The 26,266-nt window shown below is 43.5% G+C and overlaps 1 protein-coding gene across 2 annotated transcripts in view; it reads right to left on the bottom strand.

Moving 5' to 3' along the window:
• The window catches only part of otofa (otoferlin a), a 480,240-nt gene that overhangs the window by 149,652 nt on the left and 304,322 nt on the right, over window positions 1–26,266 (bottom strand). For both annotated transcript variants that reach the window (XM_041188008.1, XM_041188007.1), the window contains exons 12-18: window positions 25,588–25,672; window positions 20,883–21,042; window positions 19,597–19,783; window positions 17,932–18,118; window positions 17,566–17,789; window positions 14,942–15,050; window positions 4,779–4,962 (exon numbers count right to left, since the gene is read on the bottom strand). In XM_041188008.1, the coding sequence (XP_041043942.1) occupies window positions 4,779–4,962; window positions 14,942–15,050; window positions 17,566–17,789; window positions 17,932–18,118; window positions 19,597–19,783; window positions 20,883–21,042; window positions 25,588–25,672 (1,136 nt within the window). The remainder of the gene's footprint in view (window positions 1–4,778; window positions 4,963–14,941; window positions 15,051–17,565; window positions 17,790–17,931; window positions 18,119–19,596; window positions 19,784–20,882; window positions 21,043–25,587; window positions 25,673–26,266) is intronic.

The raw sequence follows: 26,266 nt of genomic DNA, 5'->3' as shown, positions 1-26,266 counted from the left end.
CAATCACAGGCAGCGCCGCAGCTCGTGTTCCACGCTGGGTGGGCCTTGGTTGACCCGGCTGCCTGAAGTCCCGGTGCGGAGCCGATCGCAGGTGGCGGTCGGCTTCCCGACCAACCCCGCCAAAGGCAAAACTCTGCCCAGGGCGTCCGAACAGATGGGTCGTTGACAAAGAGAAACTCAACTCTAAGGGGAGAATCTTTGGCTGGGGGGGGGGCGGGGGGGGTGGGGCCCCGCTCGCCGACGTTGGTAAGAAGACGCGTGGTGACCTCGAGCGTGTGTCACCGCGTGTCATTCAGATCTCCGCTTCGGTGGGCGCGCACCGGAGCCGGCTGTGCCCCCACCGAACTGTCAAAGGCCTATTAAGGCCACTTAAATATCAATTAAGAGAATTAGCAGAGCTGCTTGTCCAACCTTAAGGTAGGCGTGGTGGGGGGGGCAGGTGAAGACCTCAGGTGGCCTTCGCATTTATCAGGAAACCTCGTTCACGGGCAGGATGAGGTTTCATGAAAGTTTTTAAACCTTAATAAAAAATTTTCATAAAACTCATAGACGTGTCACAGCTCATGCGACACTGTCACATGAGGGGACATGTCCGGATAATTTTAAAAAGTGTTTCATTGGCTTTTTGACAATGAGATTAAACTCTGTGAGGTAGCTCTGTGCCTCAGGGAGATTCCCCGACTCAGCCTTCTAACCCCACCACCCACCCCGCCCCCCCCACCGCCCCCACCTGCTCAGCACCTCGGGCTGTGTGTCACGCTGGGTGGGCATGAATTGGCCAGCCCACGTAAAATGGTGGCGTGCAGCCGATCGTGGGCAGTGGTTGGGCTGCACGCCCGACTGTGCCAACCCCCGCTCAGCAGCCCCACCCCCGTTGGTGGGGTTGGGGGGGGGATTCTCCCCACCAAATCCTGGCTTTCAACTCTGAACGAATCAACTCTGCCCAAAGCAACTGAGACTACCACTCGTCCCATGAAAGTAATGAGATCTGGAAGAATCGTAAAGCCTCCAGGCTTTGTAAAGTCCGATACTTGAGAGAGAGAAGGGGTAGCTTGCGAATAAAGATTGTATTGTAAATGTGTTTAGGTAATGACTTGGGAAAGGTGTAGTATAAGAGTGTTCAGGTTAGATAGGGTTAATGTGGGACTGGGGAAACAGTACCTTCCACGTTATGATGTGGAGAGTCACATGTTGATAGAGTGTGTGTGTGTGTGTGTGTGTTTGTGTGGAGAGCGTCTGAGAGAAATCAGCATGAAGATAATATCTAGCTAGTGCTATACCTTGGAGACATGGGGTGGAGTATCACACACATGCCATGTTTCAAGTCCAGCTGTGCGCACACATCTCAGTGCTTCCAGCCCATGACTACTGCAGGGGAGATGTCCACAAAAGGGAAAAAGACTGCAGCCCCCAAATTTAATGATGTGTCACTGGAATGCCATTAGGATGCTGTGGAGGCCCGCTGTGAAGTTCTCTACCCCTGCTATGGCCTCAGGATGGGCAACGGCATCACCAATCCAGCATGGCAGGTGGTGGCAGTGGTGGTCAGTGCCAATGCTGCACAGAAGAGGTTGGCCATCCAATGCAGATGGAGGATGAACGATCTCATCCATGCTGCCAGGGTATGGCAACCATCTCATCACTCTAAACTCACACACTCACAAGCCCATCACACATTCACTGGCATCTCACTCACTGCCAGCTCAAGGGACATCATCACTCACTCTCACACACCCTCACATTCCCATCTGGCCTCATCTCCTCTGGAGACTGCCCCCTCAGCCCTCACCATCCTGAGGCCACTTGCACAGATCAACATGTGTCCCCCACATACAACCTGGGATACCCTCCTTCCCCAGTACAGCTCTTGCCCCGCAGCCTCTCCCCTTGCCTGAGGACACTTTGTCCCCCTTCCCCAAGTTGACCTTGCCCTGCAGCTATTGAAAGGCCACCTTGGGGAAGGGGGACAAAGTGTCCTCAGGCAAGGGCAGAGGCTGCGGGGTGTATAGGGATAGAAAAGGAAGGAGGAGTTGAGGTAGTAAACCAGCCATGCACTTACTGGCTGATCTGGTAGGTAGAGACCTACCTGTGAGCTCCCCTAAAAGTGATGAGGTGCTGCCTGTGAAGCCAGGAGCTGATGACTGTGAGTGTTGCCCGAAGCAAGGTAGGCAAACAAACCTCGGAGCCCCGAGTGAAATACTGCCTGTCAGGCGCATGTTGTTTATGTGTTGTTGTGAAACACGTTGGCGTGTTTCCCTGCCAATGAGGGTGGATGATACAGCGAGGGGTGGTGGGTGGGGGGGGAATGAGTCTGGTGGGCTGGTCCCATAATGATACGCTGAGGTGTTACAACAAGGTTCCCGATGTCCGATGGTGGCTAATACCGTGGACAATCGCAAACTGGTTTCACAACATCATGAAACTGATTTTTGGTTTGCTCACGCCACCAAACAGACCCTATGAGGTGGGGGGGGGGGGGGGCATGGAAAATCTCAGCCATGTATATAATTGTGTGTTAACAATAAAACAGTTTATATTCAACCACACACGCCTCCAGACTTCTTAGTAAGACACCAAATAACCTTAAACATTCTCTGCTCCAAAGAGCTGTGGATGCTCTGTTGTTGAGTGTATTGAAGTTAGAGGTCGGTAGATATATGGGTACTAAGGGAATCAGGGTGTATAGGGATAGAAAAGGAAGGAGGAGTTGAGATAGTAAACCAGCCATGCACTTACTGAATGGCAGTGAAGACTCAAGGGACCGAATTACCTACTTCTGCCTATTTCTTATGTTCTCATAATTTAAAATAATTTCCGATCCGTCTTTTGCAAATGTTAGCTTGGACATAACATAAAATAATGTCCCATTAGTGGCACATTGCTGACTTCATCATGTTAATGTGTACCTGTCAGTAATAGACCATACACGCAGGAAGCACAAAGATATACGAGCGCTATTCTTTTTAAACTGTTTTTGTGGGCCTGGGGTACTTATGTCAGAGCTTCCTTGGGAAATAATGAGGTAAAATAAGTCCATTTTTTAATTCATTCATTCGATGTGGGCATTGCTGGCAACCCTTGAAGGTTTTGCTGAGCGGTCTTCTGAAAACTGAGTGGTTTGCTCAGACATTTCAGAGGACAATTAAAAGTCAACCACATTTCTGACCACTATTACTGATACCAGCTTTTTAGTACTTTTAATCACAGATTTATTTATCTAACTGAACTTAAATTCCCCCAGCTGCTATGTGGGATTTGAATTAATGTCTCTGGACTGTTAGCCGATGTTCATTCAAGACAGACCCGATTTACAGAATAAAAATCATTCACTCCGCTCTGGGGGGGTTTTCAGGACATGAGACAGGCAGCCATTTTCTCATTCAGATTTAAACCAATTTCCAGTCAATTCTGAAGCACCCTTTCTGAAGTAACATAATGAAGTGTGTGAGGAAACCTAATGCAATCCAGTTTTATTTTCATTTATTGAAGCATTCTGAGAAAAGCCAGGGTGGTGAGGAGGAAAAAGCATCCTGAATTGTGGTGCTTAAATAGAACCATTGGCGGTAGGCCCGGAGTATATCTTCTAATAACATTATTCAAAATTAGTGGAATGGTAAACGTAAGAACCTTCGCACAATGTAACTAGATTAGAAAAATTTACCAGAGAGATAAATCCAATCTCGTCAGATTGATGGTTCAAATGATACGTTCTTGCTGGTACTTCATCGTCTGATGTTTCATTTTTGACCCTCTTCAATACCTCAATGTTCTCTGGTTCCACAATGTCAGTGTAAATCAGACGGACTTCTGTCTGCCTGTTTGTTACCACATCCTATGCTGGGGTGTCATTTAAATATTTAAGCATATGCTCATGCTATTCATGGTGGGGATGGGGGGACAGCCTCAGGCAAGGGGGGAATGGAAGAGATTGATGGCAGTGTAAGTGGGCTCAAGGGTGGACCCAAAAAATTACAAAAAAAAGTGTCTCATTTTTAAATGTTGCTACACTGCTTTTTAAATTTTCAACCTGCCTCAAGACCCTCAGCAATCCTAGACACTTGTACATTCCTTTTTGATCATGTTGCTATAGCGCAATTGCAACAAAATACATTGACCTCAATTGCAGGGACCATGATAACCTCACTCACCTGTGGGTCTATATATACTGCATATCGTGCATCCACCCCAATAAGAACTAAAGCCCTGTTGAGATGGAAAAGAGGGAGGGGACCTGCCATAACATAGTCCCGCATCAATTTTTGCCTTAATCCACTTAGATTATGTTCCAGAGGAACTTCAGGGTAATAAGATTTATGATTTAATTACAGTCGATAGAGACTAGTTTCTATGTTTGGGCCAGTAATTTTATGGGTCAATTACATTATTAGTTTTTCATTACTATGAAATAGGCTCAGATCCACAACACAAAGCAGTAATAGAACTTTGTGATCTGACTGTGGAGTGCATTGTGATACCAGAACTCAGTTTGAAAAGGTGGTAATTCTGTTTCTGGTTTCACACCTAGTACATCATAACTGCAATATGAAGCCAAATTCTCCTGTTGGCTCTCTGCTAACGTTAAGGTTCAGCTGCTGCTCAGATTCCAGTGAGTAGGCTCTGTGCATGTGCATGTTCAGAGCTTCATTGTCCCTGAGCAGAGAGTAGTACATGGACAGAAATCCATGTACTCAGGCATGGTAGCTTTATTTTGTACTGTGTAATTCCCCCTGTGAACAGGTAGTTGAGTGAATAGTTCAGTTTATGTATTGAGTACAGACCTGTCAGTTACAACTGGTTTCATTGCTGGAGTGCAGGAGACAGGCACAAGGTCTCCATCATCGTCTGCTTCATCTTCACTTGAGTTCTGAAGAAGCTCTGACTCCTCCTCATCACCATCCCCTCCACCTCTTTTCTTGCGAACAGCTGGCTTGCTTACTCCATCAATTTGGTTCCCATAGTTACCTAGACAGAAAGAGAATAATTGTGTTTCCTTGCCTTGGATGAAAAAGAAACTGTAAGATGACAACAACTTATATTTATATAGCACATTTATTGTAATGAAACATTCCAAGGCACTTCACTGTAGCATTATAAAACAAAGTATGACACCAAATCACACATGGAGGTATGAGGTCAGATAACCAAAAGCTTGGTCACTGAGGGAGGTTTTAAGAGGTGTCTTAAAGGAGTAAAGTGAGGTAGAGAGGCGGAGATGTGTAGGAAGGGTATTCGAGAGCTTGGGGCCTAGACAAATGAAAGCATGACCACCAATGGTGGAGCAATTATAATTGGGAACACACAACAGGCCAGAATTAGAGGAGTGCAGAGATCTTGGAGGGCTATGGGGCCGGAGCAGATGGCAGACATAGGGAGGTGCAAGACCATGGAGGGGTTTGAAAACAAGGAGCAGAATTTAAAAATCAAGATGCTGCTTGACCAGCAGCCACTGTAGGTTGGTGAGCACAGGGATGGTAAGGAAACAGGGTTTGGAGCAAGTTAAGTCATGGGCAGGTCGGTTTTAGATGACCTCAAGTTTCCGGAGGATAGAATTTGGGAGACCAGCCAGGAGTCCACTGAAATAGTCAAGACCAGAAGTAAGAAAGGAACGAATGAGTGCTTCAGCAGATGAGCTGAGACGGGGTGAAGTTGGGTGACATTACAGAGGTGGAAATAGGTGGTCTTCTATGACTTTATTAGTGCTAGAAAATGGGATTAGAATATTTAGGTACTTGTTTGACCGGCACAGACTCAATGGGCCGAAGGGCCTTTTTCTGTGCTGTAGACCTCTATGATTCTATGACTCCATTGATGATACAAATATGAGATCGGAAGCTCAACTCAAGATAAAATGTGACTTAATGTCAGACTGTTGCCAGGGAGAGGGGTGGAGTTGATAGCTAGGGAACAGAGTTTGGAATGGGAACTGAAAACAAGGGCATAAGTTTCACCAATATTTAATCAGAGGAAATTTCTGCTTATCCAGCATTGGATATTGGATAAGTAGTCTGATAATTTAGCAACAGTGGGAGAATCGAGAGTGGCGGTGGTGAGGTAGAGCTGGGTGGCATCAGCATACATGTGAAAACTGATGCCATGCCTTCAGATGATGCTGCCAAGGGGCAGCGAAGAGATGAAAAATAGAAGGAGGCCAAGGATAGATTCTTGGGGGATACCAGAGGTAGCAGCAGGAAGAGAAGCCATTGCAAGTGATTCTCTGGCTATGATTAGATAGGTAAGAATGGAATCAGGTGAGAGCGGTCCCAGCTGGAAGACAGTGATATTGGAGGAGGATATGTGGTCAACTGAGTCAAAGGCTGCAGACTGGTTGAGAAGTGCTAGGAGGAAAAGTTTACCTTTGTCACAGTGAAAGGATATCATCTGTCGCTTTGATAAGAGCTGCTTCGATACTGTGGTGGTTGCGAAAAGCTGATTAGATGCATTCAAACATGGAGTTCCAGGAAAGATGGGAACGGATCTGGGAGATGGCAACGTGTTCAAGGACTTTGGAGAGGAAAGGGAGGTTGGAAACGGAATTCACAAGGACGATAGAGTCAATGGTTTGTTTTTTGAGGAGAGGGCAGATTTAAAGGAGAGAGGGGCAACACCTGAAGAGAGAGAACTGTTTACAATAACATCTAACATGGGGGCCAGGAGTGGAATTCAGATGATCAGTTTAATGGGAATAGGATTGAGGGAGCAGGTGGTGGACAAGGTGGGCTTAGAAATGGCATGAGCTGAGAGAGGGGAGAAACTAGAGAAAGATGTGAGTTCAGGTCTAGGGCAGGAAGTCTGGCTTGGGGGGGCTTGTTGAAGGGAAGGGCATGGCAGAGGCAGCTGATCAGATTATCTCGATCTTAGTGACAAATAAGCCCATGAGCTGCCGCAATAATTGGTGGAGGTGAGGGTGAGGGTGGAAGGGCAAGAGAAAAGGGTTTAAGAAGACAATTTGCAGTCAAGAAATGAAGCTGTGGGTTATTTTTGCATTCCAGGATGATCCTGGAGTGGTGAACAGCTTTAGCAGATGAAAGCAAGACCCAATATTGTTTTAAGTGGTCCAGCCAGATATAGCGATGGATGGCTAAACCAGTTGACATTTCACGTCTGTGTCCCCTGGACTTAAGGGAGAGGAAATGAGAGCCATACCAGGGGTAATGGACAGGGTGAGAGAGAGTAATAGTTTTATTGGGGTTCAGGACATCAAGGAGCTGAGGGTGTGGTTGAGTAAATCAGTAGTTTCAGGAATGCTGTGGTGAACTGAGGGCCAAAGGCTAGATGGTAGGGATTTTGAAAATGACTTGGGGGAATTTTTTTCGGTGACAGATAAGGAAGGAGATAGGGTTGAGGCATAGAAGGGGATGTGGGTTGTGTGTGATGCAAGAAAGTGATCAGAGATGGCCTTATTTGTTAATGAAACAATAGAACTAACAAGATCACGTGAGATGGCAAGGTCAAGGAGGTGGCGGTGAATATGAGTTGGCGAATTTACATGGAGGGAGAGGTTTAGGGAGGATAAGAGGGTAGTGAACTCAGAGGAGAGAGAACATGAGGAGATGAGATGGAGTTTGAAATCACCGAGGGTGAGAAGTCATTTAGTGCAAGAGGCTGAGGGAGGAGAGGAGGAGAGCATTGAAGATATCTATGTTGTAAAATTTTTATCATACCTGGGGGGGGGGGGGGGGGGGGGGGGGGAGCAGTACAGAATAATGACTTTGGAAGAGAGGTGAGAGGGGTGGAACAGGTGAGATGTTCACAGGAGGAGAGAGTGGTGGAGGAGTACAGGGTCAGGCCAAGATCTGATTTTGAGACAAGTGCCACACCACCACCATGCTGGTCATGACAGGGTGATTGTTGGCAGATGTAGCCAGGTTGGGAGGATCCACTAAGGGGGAAGGTGTTATCACCCTTCAGCAGGTCTTTGTTAAGGTCATACCGAGTAGTGTGGATGTCCATCAACTCTGTAGTGAAGTAATACAATCGTTTATACAAACTGGACTTGTACAAGTTGCTGCTAGTGATTGTAGTTTAAAATATAATACGTAATGTAATTGTAATGTAAAAAAGGGAACAAGAGCACAATTCTTCAACGAAGAATCTTTATCGAACAACATTTTTCTTCGTGCCATGTCTACAGGCCCAAGTCCATAAGGTATGTTTTTGTTATAATCTAAGAAGTGAGTTAACGATTATTTATGGCTTGCTTGAAATCATTGGAAAGATGACCTGACATGACATATAGCTGATCATTACGTTTGCTCCAATCTATGAATTATTCAAATATTTTAGTACAGTGAGATGCAATTTGTTTACACAATGTTTAAGTTGTCAAAATTTACAAAATACTGTGAAAACATTCCTGATTAGCTTGGAGTGTCTTTTAAAATGGAATTGAATAAGTATTTATAAAGGCAAAGCATTTATAAAGATACAGAGAAAGAGTATGGGATTCAGAGTCAGCAGCTCTTCCTGACAAGCACCCAGTGTAGGTGTGATAGGCTGAATGGCCATCTTCCATAGAATGAATTCAAGAATTTAATAGCCAAGTAAATTGTGGAGCTACCTAATATTTATGCACAACAAGGAAGAGAATATTTCCCTGGTAGTGATTGCCAACATTCCTCCCACCGCCTGTACCATCACAAGCCAGTCACTTCACTGTTTGTAAGAAATAGATAAGCACAATTTGGCTGTCACATTGGCTGCATATTACTAAATACACTTCAAAAATAGTTAATTAGATGCCCAGAAGGCATCTAAAATGCTTTATAAATGTTTTTATTTTGCAATATGGAGTTACTTGTGGTGATTTAGGAGGCTTCAGATCCCAGAGCTTTTTTGGCTCACTCTTCCAGTTAGTGGCAAAGCCATGGCAGTTCTCACTGACTATGGTTAAAAGTACGGCTTTACCTCTTTTTGCCCTTTCAGCCGGGACTCCCTGTCCTGGAGGAAAGCACCATTGTAGGGATCCATGTAGAGGATTGACAAAGGGAAGGAGCATCAAAGCCATGCCCCCTTTTGCTGTCATCAACTCAAGTTACTCCCCTTAAGGTCAAAAGTGAGATTTCTAAAGTCCTTAAGTTTTTTTTCAAACTATTTCTAATGTTTAAGACTTTTAATTGCTGTTATGAGTTTATCCTGGGGTGTGTGGTGGAGGGTGGGTGGGGGAGCAAGCATCGCTAGGGTACAGGTGGTGGGAGTGATGGGTATTGTCATTGGTGCTGGGGGTGATCACTATTGGGAGGATGGGGGGGGGAGCAACGTTGGGGTTAGGGCATGAGCTTTATTGGGGATGGTATGGGGGAAATGAGCATTATCGGAGATAGTGAGTGAGCATTATTGGTGGGTGTGGGGGCATGGTGAGCATTAGTGGGAGCGTGGGGTGAGGGTGAGCGTTGTCAGGAGGGGTGGGTAGAGGGTGATGAACATTGTTGGGAGTGTGGGGGACGGGGCTCAGCAATGCCAGGGGCGCAGTGGGATTTTTTTAAGGCCTTTTCTATACCTGAGATTAAAAGTGGGAGGAGGATGGGATAAATGTCTGGCTAAGTGCATCAAGTCCAAGTCTCTGACACTGCCCATCATAATTTTGCCTATCGGAAGTTTAAACTTCCAGGATAAATACTGTGCTGTGCATGTGCGCGTGGCGGGACTTCGTTAAGCTCCTGAGGCACAGAAATGACGAACATCTCAACACTCATTGCTGTTGCCATTGGAAGATCCGGGCTATTATTATATTCTTACATTTAGAGATACTGTTAGTTTAATGTTTATGTAATGATTGTTTCTTCCTTTTGCGAACCAGAACTCGACCTTACTGAAACATAATTACATTAATGTGAAACCTGACCATGTAGTAAATTTGATGACAATTTGAAAAATTGGGATCACTATGCTATTATCCTAGTAGCTGAAGTTTCATAGTTTTATATATCCTCACAAATGAGATCTTTTAGTCTCTTTACATGATTTGAAATTGTCTCAATCATGGGATTAGTTTTACTTATAATTCTTCCTTATTATGCATTATCTATGAAAAGGTAACTGTGATATTCACTCTGAAACATTAGGGTAAATTCTTGACCTATGAACTCAGTATGCATGCTGGGAGTGCATATTCTGAAATTGCTCACCCCAAGGTGGAAGCAATAGAAATCAGGGGTTAGGCACGTTCAATTTCATGCTGTATATTTGAGGCAATTATGGTTTTATTTAGTGTGTAATGTACCTTTAAGAATAATACTGATTGAGGAAGGTCACATGATCCATAGCAACCAATAGGAGAGTAGCAGAGGCTACCTCAGAGTCAGATAGATAGAGATAGAGTAGGAGTTGAAAGTACTCGTGTAGTTGCTGCTGAGTATATTGCAAATAAACTTAATGTTTCCACCCAAGAAGTGTCTGCTGATCAACTCTATCATTCATAGCACAACTCAACCACCCTACAACAAACTGGCAATGAGGATGAAACAGGATTGAACAAAGCAAATCAAGTTAGAAAGGAATTGGCACTGTACCTTGCCCAGTGATTATAAGTAACAAGCTCCGTTACAATTGAAGAAGTTATCCTCTCTCAAAATGTCACATTTTGGGAGAATTGACCTTTTTGAACCAGCTACAGATGATTTGTCTCAAGACAGAGAACACCTCATGTTCTTTTTTCTAGCAAATAAAATTACAGGGTAAGAGGCGAGCAGTCCTCTAGAGTACTTGTGGGAGCAAAGCCTACAGCTTGATTTGAGGTTTGATGGCACCTGGTGCCCCAGATTTGAAGAATTTGGATGAATTGGTGGACCTCGTGAAGGGTCATTTTCAACCAGAGCCCTCAGTCATGATGCAGAGGTTCAGGTGTAATTCACAAAAGAGAACCCCGGGTGAGACAATTGTGTGTTACATGGCAAATCTGAAGCAGCTGATGGAACATTGTGAGTTTGGTACGACTCTGAATGACATGCTCAGAGGTCGTTTAGTGTGTGGTGAGAAAGAGGGCACTATTTAGAAAAGATTATTGTCCAAAGTGAATCTGGATTTCGAGAAAGGCGCTAGAGAAAGTGTTGGCCATGGAAAACGCAGTAAGAGATTCAAAAGCAATACAGGGTGTGCAAAATGACACTGTCCTCCACATCGGCTGGGAAACCTCAACTGAAAGAAGTGCTAAAAAGCGAGACTCTGCCAAGAATTGGGAAACAGTCCCTGCTAGCCAAAGAATAAAGAAAAATAACTTCACAGCGAAATTGAAGAATAATTTTAATAGAGGTGGAAACAATCAGTCTTTGAGCGATTGGCAGTAAAAAAAAATCAAATGCTACTATTATCATAGAAATGGATGTATGCTTAGACAGTCAAGGAAAGGTTCAAGCAGGGTTGTAAACAAAAGAAGCCCAATGAAATCTACTATGTAGAAGAGCCTGAACAAATAAATTCAGGCACTTACTCATTGTTTAATCTGAAAGTTAAAAAGACAGAACCAATAATTGTCACAGTGGAAGTAAATGGCAAACCTGTTAGAATGGAAGTGGACACAGGAGCTTCCACTACAGTAATTGGGGGACATACCTTCAGATATTGAATAATGATGAACATCAATTAAGTTTAGAAGAAACAGCTGCCAAGTTAAAAACATATACAAGTGAAGACATTCAAGTAAAAAGAAGCACAGCAACTATCCATTATGGAAGCCAATCGGCAAAGCTCTCCTTGATGGTGGGAGCAGGTGAATGTCCAAGCCTCCTGGGGAAAAATTGTTTAAAGGAGATTAAGTTAGAATGGGTTGAAATTTTCCAGTTGAGAGCAAATGGGTTACTACTTAGAAAATACACCACCATCTTTGAGAACAAACTGGGGAAAATCCAGAGCCTGCAGGCCAAGATTCATGTGGATCCAGAAGCAACTCCTCGCTTCATGAAGGCAAGGCTGGTACCATATGCCCTGCGAGAAAAATTCAACATTGAACTGAACAGACTGGAGAAACTGGGCATTATACAACAGTTCAATTCTCAGTGATTGTGCAGCACCCATCGTCTCTGTCTGTAAATCCAACCAAAGCATCTGACTATAAACTGACGGTGAATAAAGTAGCTAAACTAGACAGGCACGCCATTCCAAAAATCAAAGACCTGTAAGCCAAGCTGGCAGGAGGGACAATGTACACAAAGGTTGACATGAGTCATGCTTATCAACAATTAGAGTTGGATAATGCCTCCTGAAAATTTGTCACAATTAATATCCACTAAGGATTGTCCAATCTATATGATTGCCTTTCGGTGTGTCCTCTGCTTGTACCATCTTTCAGAGAACAATGGAAAGCTTACTGCGGAGACTGCCCCAGGTTGTAGTCTATTTAGATGATGTATTGGTGATAGGGTTCACTGAAAAAGAGCATTTGGCAAACTTAGAAGTCTTAAAACGTTTCTTGCAAGCTGGAGTGCATTTAAAAAAAGAAAATTGCATGTTCCAAGTGAGGGAGGTAATCTATTTGGGTCACTGGGTAGATTCACAGCGCCTCCATCTTGTTGATGAGAAAGTGAGAGCCATAAGAGAGGCACCTGTCCCAAAGAACGTCTCAGAGCTCAAATCATTCCGAGGAATGATCAACTATTATGGGTGGCTCTTATTCAATTTGTCTACAGTGCTGGCCCCCCCTGCATTCTCTACTCAAAAAGAACCAATGTTGGTCTTGGGAGATGCTCCAGAAAGAAGCTTTCATAAAGGTGAAACAATTGTTGCACTGGTCCATTCCATTAGTGCATTATGACTAGACGAAAGAATTGGTGCAAACCTGTGAAGCATCTCCCCATGGAGTGGGAGCAGTGCTCTTTCATTGGATGGACAACGGCAGGGAACAGCCAATAGATTACGTATCAAGAACGCTCCCCACAGCGGAAAAGGGATAATCTCAGATAGAAAAAAAAGGCCTGTCCATCAGCTTTTGTGTCAAGAAATTTCACCAGTACATACACAGCCATCATTTTACAATCGTTTCAGACACAAACCATTCAGAAACAAGTGGATTGTTGAGTGAGGCCAAGGCTATACCACCCATAGCCTCAGCAAGAAGACAATGATGGGCTTTAATTCTGGCAACATAAAAATACATTTTTGTATCATAGGCCTGGCAATCGAATTGCAAACGCCGATGCCCTCAGTCATTTGCCTTTGCAAGAAAATGATGAGCATGTCCCAGTTCCACAGGAACTTATTTCACTGTTAAATTTCTTAGATTCCCCGCTGGCATGTGCTGGACAGATCAGATACTGGACAAGTCGGGATCCAGTCCTATCGCATGTATGAGAACAAGTGCTACATGGTTGGTCACAGGAGCCCATATCTGATGAAATGAAACTGTACTTCAATGGAAGACATGAAATAACCAACCAGGATGGCATCTTATTGTGGGGAGCATGAGTGATAGTTCCTCCAAAGGGAAGGGAGCCACTTTTAGTTGAACTACGCAGTGCCCATGTGGAATTTCCCGAATGAAGACCAGAGCACACAGCTATCTATGGTGGCCTGGGATGGATAGCAAAATAGAGTTTAATAAAGCACTATGTGTAATGTCAGCAACTGCAAAAGTTGCCAGTGACAGCTCTGTTACACCCATGGGAGTGGCTAAGTAGACCCTAGGTGTGGTTACACATTGACTACATTGGACCTGTCCTGGGAACAATGTTTCTGCTCATTGTCGACGCCAATTCAAAATGGTTGGGCGTGTTTGAGGTGAAGTCACCAACATCGGCCACTACAACTGAGAAACGACATCAGAGTTTTGCCTTTCATGGACTACCAGAAGTAGTCGTTTCCGATAATGGCATGGCATTTACAAGTTTATCAGCCTCAACGGTATCACTCATGTAAAAACTGCACCGTACCCACCCTTCCTCAAACAGAGTGGCCAAAAGTACAGTTCAAACACTCAAGGCAGGCATGAGAAAACTAACTGATAAATCCTTGGCAACCAGCACGCTTTATTTTTCATTACAGGACTACCCCTCACACAACAACAGGTGTCATACCTGTGGAGATATTGTTGAAATGCCGTCTCAGGATGAGATTGAGCTTAATAATGCTGAATTTAGAGGAAAAGGTGGAAAGGAGTCAGGGAAGCCAGAAATCCAGATATGACTGGCATAGTCGGGAGAGAAAATTTACCGTGGGAGAGCAGGTATACATGAAAATCTTCGGGGAAGGATCATTGTGGTTACTGGGTGAAATAAGTGTGGTGACTGGACTTCTATCTTAACACGTGGAGGTGGAAGGCTTGATCATCCATAAACATGTGGACCATTTAAGGAAGAGAGAGACAAATCATCAAGATATGGTTCCACCAATGATCATGACCAGGTCTGCACTTCCTGTTGAGGACAACTAACCCAAGACTGACATGTCCGGTGATCCTCTAAGAGTTGAGGATACAGAACTGCGAGTGCCCACTGAAGCACCTGATGTTCAGGAAACTCCAGAAAAGGAGGTTCCTAACAAAGAATCTGAAGTTGTGGAGCTGCAACGTTCCACACGTACCAGGAAACCACCTGAAAGACTGAACTTGTAAATTCCTTACCCGGTGTAAATATTATGTTGTCTTGAGAAATATGTATTTGTAAATATATGTATAGCTGAGTTAAACGGGGAGGAATGTAGTAATTATGATTTTGTTTAGTATGTAATGTACCTTTAAGAATAATACTTGTTAAGGGAGATCACATGATCTGTAGTAACTAATGGTAGAGTAGCAAGAGTCAGAGAAGGGATAGAGTTGGAGTTGAAAGCACACGTCTAGTTGCTGCTGAGCATATTGCAAATAAATTTAATGTTTCCACCCAAGAAGTGTCTGATGATCAACTCTTTCATTAATAGCACAACTCAGCCACCCTACAACAACATTCCAACGGGGCATAGAAACAGAAGATGCTACTATCAGTCACTCCATTGAGACCGAGGGTTGTACGCTTACCTATTGTAACTTCAAAATTGACTGGTTTATCTCCAATTCTCCTGTCAAGCATTGTTGCTTCCAAGAAAGCACCAAAGAGAAAGAATTCTTCCAATTTTCCTGTAGAAAGCTGGAATTAAAAAATAAAACTTATTAATACTATTTAGGAATTATTCTGCCTTGCAAAATATTTGGTTTGGAATCTTCAGGTAAATATAAAAATTACCTGCTGACAAAACTAATACATTCTGAAACCTGAATTAATATGCTCAATGATGGGAAGCAAATTTCCTTTCATCATCGACTTTCAAAGTGGAATTCCTGGACCTCAGAATATCTGCAAGGGATCCCCGGGAATCCGTGGCATTAGTCTCTGTCTGTTGTCATCAAGTTTCTCAGTTTGTCTGTATCTAGTGACTTACCAGCACATCATTTCATAAAATGTTTACAATATTAGCTATTTCCCTTGGGTTCATTTTATTGATATTTATAACAGGTTTCCATACTGAACAACTTGAAAGATCACTGCTTTTTATTGGCCAGTAAGATTTAGCAACAAACTATTGCCTTATGCTCTCAGTCCTGAGATTTAAGTATGCAGAGTTGCCATCACAACAGTCCATTATGGAGGGAACCCATGTCATCCATGTGGCAGTTTAGGAACAATTATTGTGAAACACATTGAGCAAACCACTGAGAACATCTTTCTGGCCTCGTTAGTAGCACTGAAAAGATTACTTCACAACTAGACCAATAATTATCCACCAACTTTAACCTGCCCAATAGCACAGAGGTAGAAGTTAGTTTTGATTGTGCTATTGGGTGCAATCTTCTGATCCCATTGTTGGCAAGATTGGAGGCAGTAAGGGAATGTAATTAGATGAGATGGTGCCACACTGGAACCCCGAATTAAGTTCAAGGCGGGAAGGCCCATGGTCGACTTCCTGCCCTGCTGCCCATTGAGGCCTTTAAACAGTCAATTAATGACCACTTAAGGGCCTCATCCTGCCACTGCTGGAATTAACCCAGTGGCAGGTGGGCATGTCGCCATGTGGCATGCATGGCAGCTAAAACCGTGTCGCCCGCTTGTCACTCCTGGAAGGGGAGGTCCCTCGATCAAAGGCACTCAGTGTCTGATCAAGTGATTGGACATCAGGAAGGGGATGGGGAGGCCTGTTGAGAGCCTCCCCCTTGCCCTTGCTGCCAATGCCCCATGCAGCCCTCTCCCCTGACCCCCACCTTGTGAGACCACTCCCCACGTTACTGGCCTATGGCCTGGGTTGCTCCATGATCCTGAGACTCTGGTGCCTGTCCTTCCGGCAGCAGCCACGGACTCTCCAGTGACGCTGTTAAGCCCAGGAGCTACCGGCCTTTGAGCAGTAGGCAAGACTTCTGATCCCCGGGGTCCTTATTCCAGGGGGAGGCCTGCCACTGCCTGATTGGCTTATGGTTGAGCGGGCCTTCCTGAAAAGAGGTAGTGCAGGTCTGTCGCCAGCTCTCCAACACTGGCAGGCAATACTCCCGTCACCTCAACACGATTCCACCCATCGTATGAAAACAAAAAGAACTATGTGTATATAGTGCCTTCAACATGATAAAATGCCCCAAGGTGCTTCACAGGAGCATTATAAAGCAAAATTAGACACCAAACCCATTAAGGTGATATTAGGACAGAGGACCATAAACTTCATCAAAGAGGTTTGTTTTAAGGAGTGTCCTGCAGCACGAAGGTGAGGTAGAGTCTGAGAGGTTTAAGGAGGGAATACCACAGCTTAGGGTTTAGACAGCTGAAAGCATGGCCCTCTGTTCAAAATGGGGATGCTCAAGAGGCCAGAGTGCAGGTATCTCAGATGGTTACGGGGTTGGAAGGGATTACGGAGATAGGGTCGGCCAAGGCCGTGGAGGGATTTGAGAACAAGAATGAGAATTTTAAAATCAAGGCAATGCTTGACCAAGAGCCAATATAGGTCAGTGAACGCAGGGGTGGGACTTGGTGTGAGTTAGGACACGAGCAGCAGAGCATGGAATACTTGGCATGCTCTGAACAAATCCTTCAACACTGTCTTAATGAAGGCATTAGTCAGGTTATTTAACAAAAAAAAAAATTAAATTCATTTGTGGGATGTGGGCGTTGCTGGCTAAGCCAGCATTTATTGCCCATCCCTAATTGCCCTTGTTCAGAGGGCACTTTTAAGTGGCTGTGGGTCTGGAGTCACATGTAGGCCAGACCAGGTAAAGACAGCAGATTTCCTTCCCTAAAGGGCATCAGTGGACCAGGTGGGTTTTTATGACAATTGTTCCACGGTCATCATTAGGACTCTTAATTCCAGATTTTTTAACTGAATTCAAATTCCAATTGCAGGATTCAAACCCAGGTCCCCAGAGCATTACCCTGGGTCTCTGGATTACAAGTCCAATGACAATGCCACTATGCCAACGCCTCCACTAATGAGGAGAGAGAGAGAGCACCTTTATATATGCACATTAAACATTCGTACAGTTATTTAGTGGACAGTATTTTCCAAGTTACAATGACCTCACCGCTTGACAATGTGATATTTACAAATCTGACTTCTTCCTTGTGAGCTAGAAAAATAGGATGAAATAAAATTTCCCATTTAATTTCCAGAGATGATATTACTTACATCTGATATCTGTTGTATTGACTCCACTTGAACATCAGTGGAGCTCATTATCTCTGTTGAGGCTGTGTCTAAGATTTCCATACCAATATTAATAAGTAATCGGGCTCTGAAGGAAACACCCTCACCAAGTCCCTCATTTAAATCCTGATGTTCATCCATTAAGGTGTAGTTACGAGTGGAGCCATACATATTCACCCAGGAAGGACCAAAACTGGGCAGAAAGCCTATAAAGAGGACACATATGTTGATGATATCCACTGAACAGCCAATGTTGTATAAAGCACTTATAAATTCTAATGGAGGAGACCTTTACACCCTGCTGTAGGACAATCAAGAAAAGCTGACAGGCGGAAGCCACTGGTTTACCTTTATCTCCATCATTTGAAATCTTTCTCAGGTCAACAAAATGAGTTCCTATAGCAACTTCATTCACTTTGTCTGAATCACGGATCTGGATTTTTATTCGTGTGCAGAGTGGTGGAAACATTTCAGTAAATACAATTTGCTCATTCCATGTTGGTTCATATGTGCTTTTTTGGACACTGGTTTTTCCCTAGCAAAAGAAGAAAAGGCTGGTTATTGTGGGCTTGAATTATTAGGGTGAAAAAGGATAACCAGTTAGTGTTATGATTATGAAGAATGATAATTAACTATAAGCTGAATCGCATTTATGGTCAGTGAGAACAAGCCAGCTTACAGAACTACACAGAACAAAGTAAACCACATTTTGAAGCCAAAACTGAGTGACTAAGACTCCTAGTAAGTAGTGCTTGGCAGATCTAAAATGTCATCACGCTTTCAGGAACATGCAGGCGGAACATGCATGAGATGTTTATTTCCAGTTGTGAATTTCTTTTCAAGATCCAGTCATTTGCATCAATTGAGCGTGTGGGTGAGGGACTCATTGGAATTGTGCCTGAGGCTTAGTCTAGCGCAGAACAAGCAAGAAAACTAAACCATCTTCAGCCTAACACTACAAATCCTTACTGTGAAAAATAAATAAAACTCTGATTAAAATTCTTCCCATATCACTATAAACAAGTTTTAAAATATTCAAAACATACATGTAAATTCTAACTAAAAGAGTTGACTGAGCCAATACCTCAAGAGTGGCCAATGACATCTGAAAACAAATAATTCCATAGATTTTGTAACTTAAGTTAAGCAACAGAAAACTAAGTCTGGTAGGAGCCATAAATGCAGCTTGAGATGAGACTGGATGTGTTCTTGCATATCTTAGCTTCGATACAGATAGGAATTGGAAAATTGCCTTAACTCCTGACTTATAGTAGGTCTTATGTAAAAAAAAATCTATAGCTTCTTTGCGTGGACTTAAAAGTTGTATAACTGATGAATAAGAGGAAGGAGGACTTAATGGTTTTCCCTCCCTTTTCAAGGGAATTGTGCCACACCTATTCCCCCACAACACAACCAAAGAAAGACTGGCAGCTCATCATTTCATTTCAAATTTTGTTTGTTGCTCCTCTGACTATAAAAAAATCTGATCACACATTTCAAAACACAAGAACTCATCCTTAGATAGCACTTCCAAATTAGGAAACAGCAGATGAATACATTGGGGTAGAGTTTCTGCAGCTGTTGTCCAATCACATCATGGAAACCACCACAAAAAAAGCTGTAAATCTACCTTCTAGACCATTTCTCTGATGATTCCACCAATCTTCCACTAATTGTAAATTACTGATGAGCACGTTCAGATAATGTTCTTCTTTCTGCTACTTTAATTAAGCTGTTAAATTGCTTAAAAATGTGGCCAATTAACTTAATTATAATAAATTGTTCACCTGTAGTCATTCTGTTTTAAAAGTTGCTTGTCTTTCATGACTCAAAGGTGCATTTGAAAGAATGGGCTGTTGTTTCTTATTTTTGACTTCATTCCAATAGTTTATAAAGGAATTATTTGGCAACATTGGGAAATAGACAAAGCAACAAATTTTAAAGATCCAGTTACACTTGTAGCATATGTTGTCATATAGTAATAGTGTGGACCATAAATGTTTATCACTGTACCTTTTGTCCTGCAAATGATACTTGAACATAAGGATCGACTAAATCTTTGTTTTCTCCAATGAATGCCTTCTTCATATTAGCCATTATGCTGGTATTCATCTTTGGAAGCCCCTCTGCTCTGTAGATCTTGACATAATATCGGGCCCACTGCCTCTCTGAGGGTACTCCTTCAGGAAGCAATAGGTTCCTATTGATAAAACATAAGCAAATTATAAAAGCCCTAAATACCTGGGGTTAATACTGGTTACCCAGAAGGAAAAAAACAGTTCAGACCAGTACTCTTATTTCCTAGTTTTTACTGCTTTCTCGTTCATATATATGAAGAATGTAATTTTACTTTATTGTAAGATCTGTAAATTGAAGAAATACAAAGTTCCACTTCCGAGGTCTAGGTTCGGGACTGACATTTGAATTGAAAATGCTGAGCACCTATGTTGGTAATTTCCATAAGGCTTCTCTTGATTTTCTGCTGTTATTTCAGCTGAAGATCAGTGGATACCTTGAAAAACGATGAAAGATCCAGGGTTTCTGCTTATCTCCCTCTGAAGATACAGTGAGAGATTAGGAAAATCCCAGTGGAAACTCTTCCTCATGGACGCTACGTTCGGAACAAAAATTAGATTGTAAGACTTTGGAGGTTGTTGAGAAACATGTATTCACAAAAATGACATTTGGGAAGGCAGAAGAGCCATGTGTCAAATCCTGACAGAAAAGTCACCTACACGTGGTGTAATGAAGCATGTGAGCACAATGTACTCTTGTTGCACCATGTATTTGACAACAAACTAAAGGGGGGTATAGCAGGCACTTTTTTCACAAAGAACTTCAATTTTATTTAAGCATTTGTAACCAAATACTGTGTTCAAATTTGTTTACAAAATTTTGTACAGCATGACATTTGCTAAATGGCATTAAATTAGAAATGGCAACAATTGTTTACTATTCTGCTTTGTCTTATACCAGAGCAATCACTGTCACCAAGAACTTTCTGCCACCCTATTCCATAATTACATTCTTGACAACGTCAACTAAATATAAAGCTTTGTCTGTCATAAATTCTTCTTCACAAGCAAAAGAAAAAGTATGTGGCCATAGCAGAATTCCATGTTTCCTTAATCAGGACAAGATTTAGGGAAGGATACATATGTGTGCACGGATCGTGGTGTACTGGAGAGCATCATAGTGGGAAGATACGGCACATCTGAAAAAGACTTTCAACTTCAGGTAAGCTTGAGTGTAAGCACTCAAAATCTTTGCGATCCTTCAGTAAGAATGTAATTCCTCACCCTTCTATGTCATCCTCATCGGTCTCATTAGACTTGTGTGGTGTCTTGATGTTATCTCCCTTCCCAACAACAGCTATGTCACACTTTACGTAACCTTTCACCCCGGCAGTGATGTCACCAGGGTCGCAAATTATTGCCCATTTGTGGTAGAATTGATGTTCTGTTAAAACAATGAGGAAAGTATAGAAAGGTTACAAAACTGGAGATTTGAATTGTGAACATTTTAAAGGATAAATGCCAGTTAGTATCTGTAACGATTGTAGTTACAACCTTTTCGACTGCCTTTGGGGGTTGGGGGTCATGTGATTGCACTGACGAATGAGCCCTAAGCACGTGTAATCTTATGGGGCAGAGCTTTTCTAGTTGTGGATCTGGTTCAAGCATGTAGCTTCTAAAAGAGCTCTATAATAAAGTTATGCGTTTCAAGTAAGAAACCTGTCCCGGAACATCAAGTTAATTACATTTGGCGACAAGTATAAATAGCTCCGGTGCTGCACCTCACCTTATGAATGTGAGTACATCAATTCTTAAGGAAAGAAAGAATAGTATACTCACCAGTTATGCCACTTTTTGACAGAATCAACCCTTATGACTCGTCCAAGGATAACATGGAGCCAGTACATAGAGCGCCCAGGTTTTTATTTCGTGACGAATGAGATTACAGCAGAGGAGAAGCAGAAAGCAATTCTTTTAAGTGCCTATGGTAGCAAGGCACATAACCTCATCCATTGTTTGATGGCCCCGAATGCGCCCAATTCTAAATCTTTTAATGAATTGATAGACCTCACGAAGATGCATTTTTGGCCAAAGCCATCAGTAATTATGCAGAGGTTTAAGTTCAACTCCAGGGTAAGGGCCCCAGGAGAGTCCATCACAATTTATATAGCGAAGTTGAAGCAGTTGGCTGAGCACTGCCACTTTGAGATACACTCAAAGACATGTTGCAGGACCGGTTGGTTTCGTGGTGTTCATGATGATGCCGTTCAGCACTGTTTACTTGTAGAAGTTAATATTGATCTGAAGCGTGCCATGGAAACAGCGCTAGCAATGGAGAGTGCTGAGAGGGACTCACAGACTTTGCAGAGTGTGCAATATGGTGTCGTCCTTCAGTTGGGGCAGGAACCTACCACCAGGCATGGCGCAAAAACCAGAGAGACAGCCGTGAAGCCAGAGAAAGTCTCCACTGCTTGGAAAATGAAAAGGCCTAGTGGAAGCATCTCAGCAGAGATTCAGAAGTCAATCTTTTACAGATGTGGGGGTAACCATGTACTGGAAACCTGCAGATTTAAGGAGGCAGAGTGCCATTACTGCCACAAATTAGGGCATGTAATAAAGCATTGCAGGGCAAAATTGAGACAGCCAATCAGACAGCAGACCATGTTGACTGAAGTGCACAATTTAACAGAACCAGGAGCTGCTGATACTGATATCTACTCCCTATACAATGTCAAAGCAGTAAAAACTGAACCAATAACCGTCACCCTTCAAATGAATGGGAAGCCTCTAGTCATGGAGGTAGACACGGGAGCCTCGATCACCTTGGTGGGAGAACATACATTTAAATACCTAAATGAAGGTACCCAGCCACTGAATCTAGAGCAAAACATGGTTCGAGTGAAGACATACACTGAAGAGTCAATACAGGTAAAGGGCATCACCACAACACCTGTGCCCTGTAGGCAACAGACAGCCCAGCTTCCAGTGATCATTGTAACAGGTGAAGGATATAATCTTCTGGGCCGTGGATTGGTTACAAAAAAATTAAGCTCAACTGGTCAGAAATATTTCAAGTGAGAACAGGAAGAATTCCTGAGTTGCTACGGGAATATGACAGTGTATTTTGGAATAAGTTAGGAGAATCGAAGGACCTTCACAGGATGCAAGGATCCCTCAGGTCAGAAATGGTTCCGTTGGAAAATCATGAAAGGAAACAAAACAAATATGGTGCCACTTTGAACAAACTGAACAAACAGTTGGCAGAAAAGACTCAACAATGTTCAAGGTTCCAGGAGGAAGCCAAAAGATACAAGAAGGAGACAGAAGAGCTGAAGAATCAGCTGAGTGAAACAAAAGAGGCTTTAGCAGGAAAAGTCATGGAACTTTCCAGGATGCAAGTGAGTAACGAAGCCATGGGTAGCTCAACCATCGAACTGAACCAAGTTAAGATTTCACCGCAGAGAAATTTGGCCGACTGTGAAATCAAAATGAAGGACAAACAGAAGAAATTATAGAAATCAAATAAGAAAGACCAATAGGCTACGTCTCCAGAACGCTCTCTGAGGCCGAGAAGAGCTATTCACAACTTGAAATGGAAAGTTTACCAGTAATATTTGGAATGAAGAAATTCCATCAGCATCTGTATGGATGACATTTCACCATAGTGTCGGACCATAAACCATTAATGGGTTTATTCAGTGGCCATTCTGCCAATAGCCTCAGCAAGAATTCATTGTTGGACTTTGATTTTATTGCCATTTGAGTATATCTTCATGGACTGTCCTGGTGTGCATATCAAAAATGCAGGCGCACTCAATCATCTTCCATTACAGATAGCATTGTACATGCTCCAGTGCCACAAAAAGTTGTGCTTCTGTTGAATTTCTTGGACTCTTTGCCGACCTGTGCGAAGCAAATAAGGAAGTAGACAAATAGGGATCCAATTTTGTCAAAGGTCTGAGACCAAGGCATTGCAAGGATGCTCGAATTCACCAGTGTCTGAAGAGATAAGACAATTCTATGCCTGCGAAACAGAGTTAAGTTGTCAAGATGGAATTTGTCGTGGAGATCAAGAGCCATTGTCTCTTCACAAGGAAGAGAACCACTCTTGACAGAGCTTCACAGAGCGCATCCAGGCATATCGAAGATGAAAATGCTTGTGCGAAGCTATGTCTGATGGCCAGGCATAGACAGAGATATTGAATGCATGGTCAAGCACTGTCTCCATTGTCAGCAATAACAAAAGTTACCCGTTTCATGGACGGAGCTGAGGGTCTGGCTGGCTGACAATGCCAGTCCCTTGGCAGATCTCCCCGTGAACCAAAGTGGAGATAATTAGTGCATGGCAGCAGAGTCAAAAACAGGAGACAGAACACTCACAGTTGTGTTGAGAGAGGGATGATGTGGTGCAGGATCCTCACGAGGGTGTTCACCGCTGACCTCGCTGTCACCGCAGGCATGGTCCATGCCCTCACCAGTCAGTGCGATGGCACACTCCTCAAAGTGAGTGAGGGGCCTAATGTGGGCAACTCTGCCACCCGCCTGTTGATGTGGGCAGGCTTCTCGTGCACAGGAATGGATGGAGAGTGTGTGAGCAGGAAGCATGGCACTGTGTAGAATGTTTGTGTGGTGAGCGGAGCCATGGACAGGATGAGGACGTGAGCTCAAGAGGGTATGAGCCTGGTGGACATGTGAGGGTGTGTGTGAGAGTTAGTGGTGTTGTCCCTTGAGGTGTGAGATGCCTGTAGGGTTTGAAGGGTTTGTGAGTGGGTGAGTTGAGAGTGATGAGAAGAGTGACTTACCCTGGTGGAACAGATGAGACCATTCACCCTGTAGTGGCACTAGGTGGCTGTCCTCTTTTGCGTGGCATTGGCGCTGACCACCGCTGCTACCACCTCCCAAGCCTGTTTGGTCGAGCCGCTGCCCATCCTGCAGTCAGAGGGGGGGGTAGAAGACATCGTGATGGGCCTCCACCCCATCCGAAAGGCGTTCCAGTGATGTGTCCTTAAACCTGGGGACTGCAGTCCTGTTGCCTTTCATGGACACCTTCCCTGCAGTAGTCGTGGCCTGGAAGCACTGGGACGTGTGCGCACGGCTGCACTTTAAATATGGCGCCCGGCGTGATGAGGTAGCGAGGTGATGGCGGGCAGGTGAATGATAGCCAGGTTGCCATGGAAATGGTGTGTTTCCCAGGAATACATAAATAATGTGATGGGTTTGGGGGCGATACGGTGTGAACAGCTGCCTGCTACTGCACTTCAGGCAAACGTGGGACAATTCTGCCCATTGTTTCGAATAATATTACTGTCTTCACTAGTACGGAATTTCAGAGGTTCGTGAGTTTAAATGGGATTAAACATATTAAAACAGCCCCATATCATCCCGCTTCCAATGGGTTAGCTGAAAGAGCAGTGCAAACTTTCAAATCTGGAATGAAGAGGTTATCCGAAGATACTTTAGAAACTTGGCTTTCACATTTTCTTCTCAATTATCGTATGACTCCTGATGCAACTATGGGTTCAATGCCATCTGAATTACTGATGAAGTGTCGCCTTCAAACAAGGTTAGGTCTGGTGTTTCCAAACTTAGAGGGGAAGGTAGAGAAGAATCGGAGTAGTCAGGAATTGAAACATGATATTCATAGCAAAACTCCGGGATTTACTGTGGGAGATACAGCCAGGATTTTACATTGGTCAGGTGGACTTGGCAGGAGTGGGCGAGTGTGGTCACGGAGCTGAATGCCGCCCGTGTTTGGCTCTGCACCCCAATTTTCCATGGGCAGGCCAATTAAGGCCCACCCAGTGTGGATCGCGAGTGATAGCGCTGAGCGCTACCAGTGCGGGCGTGGGGAGGACGAGAATCAGGTCCAGTGCTCTTGGAATGGAAGAATGTGGGGCTGGTGGGTGGAACTTGCTTGGAGTATAAACTCAAATGGAGACCAGTTGGGCTGATGACTGCACCCAGATTCAATGTAATTCTAAGTGATTACCTGGCTGTGAGTAGATAGTTCCTATATCAAGCTTGAACATGCCCACCAATGTCCCACTACGCAGGAGGTTTTTGGAATGGATTACCTGCAATAGAATAGAGGTAAATCATTTTGATGGATTTTCTTTGTTCTAGCAGGAATTAAACCTCCCTCATAATTTCAAGAGCAAGGTCAATATGCCATCCTTCAGATGAGACAACCAATCAAAGCCCTGTCTGCCCTATCAAATGGATGTAAAAGGTCTCATGGTGCTATTTCAAAGAGAAGAGGATTTGTCTCTTATATCCTGGCCCATATTTATCCTTCTTTCAAAATCACAAAAACAGCTTTTAAGATCATTACCACATTGCTGTTTGTGGGAGCTTGCTGTGTGCTGATTGGCTGCTGCATTTCCTATGTTACTAACGTGACTACACTTAAAAAGTACTCCATTGATTGTAAAGTGCTTTGAGATGTCCAGAGGTTGTGTAAAGCGCTATATAAATGCAAATTTTTCTTTCTACGTGCATGAAAGAATGCACCGATAGGAAAACAGTTCAATATGATCCAAACGTATTACAACATCTATGGTTTACATTAAGTTATGCTCATCTGCTTTTTTACTCTTCTTGTTTCTAATTTATCTTTGATTTTCTCCACGCTCATGGATGCCCCCACAACCCATGACCTTTTCCCATCC

This window comes from Carcharodon carcharias, chromosome 5, assembly GCF_017639515.1.
Source record: "Carcharodon carcharias isolate sCarCar2 chromosome 5, sCarCar2.pri, whole genome shotgun sequence".
Lineage (NCBI taxonomy): Eukaryota > Metazoa > Chordata > Chondrichthyes > Lamniformes > Lamnidae > Carcharodon > Carcharodon carcharias.
This window is presented reverse-complemented; position numbering and strand designations above follow the sequence as displayed.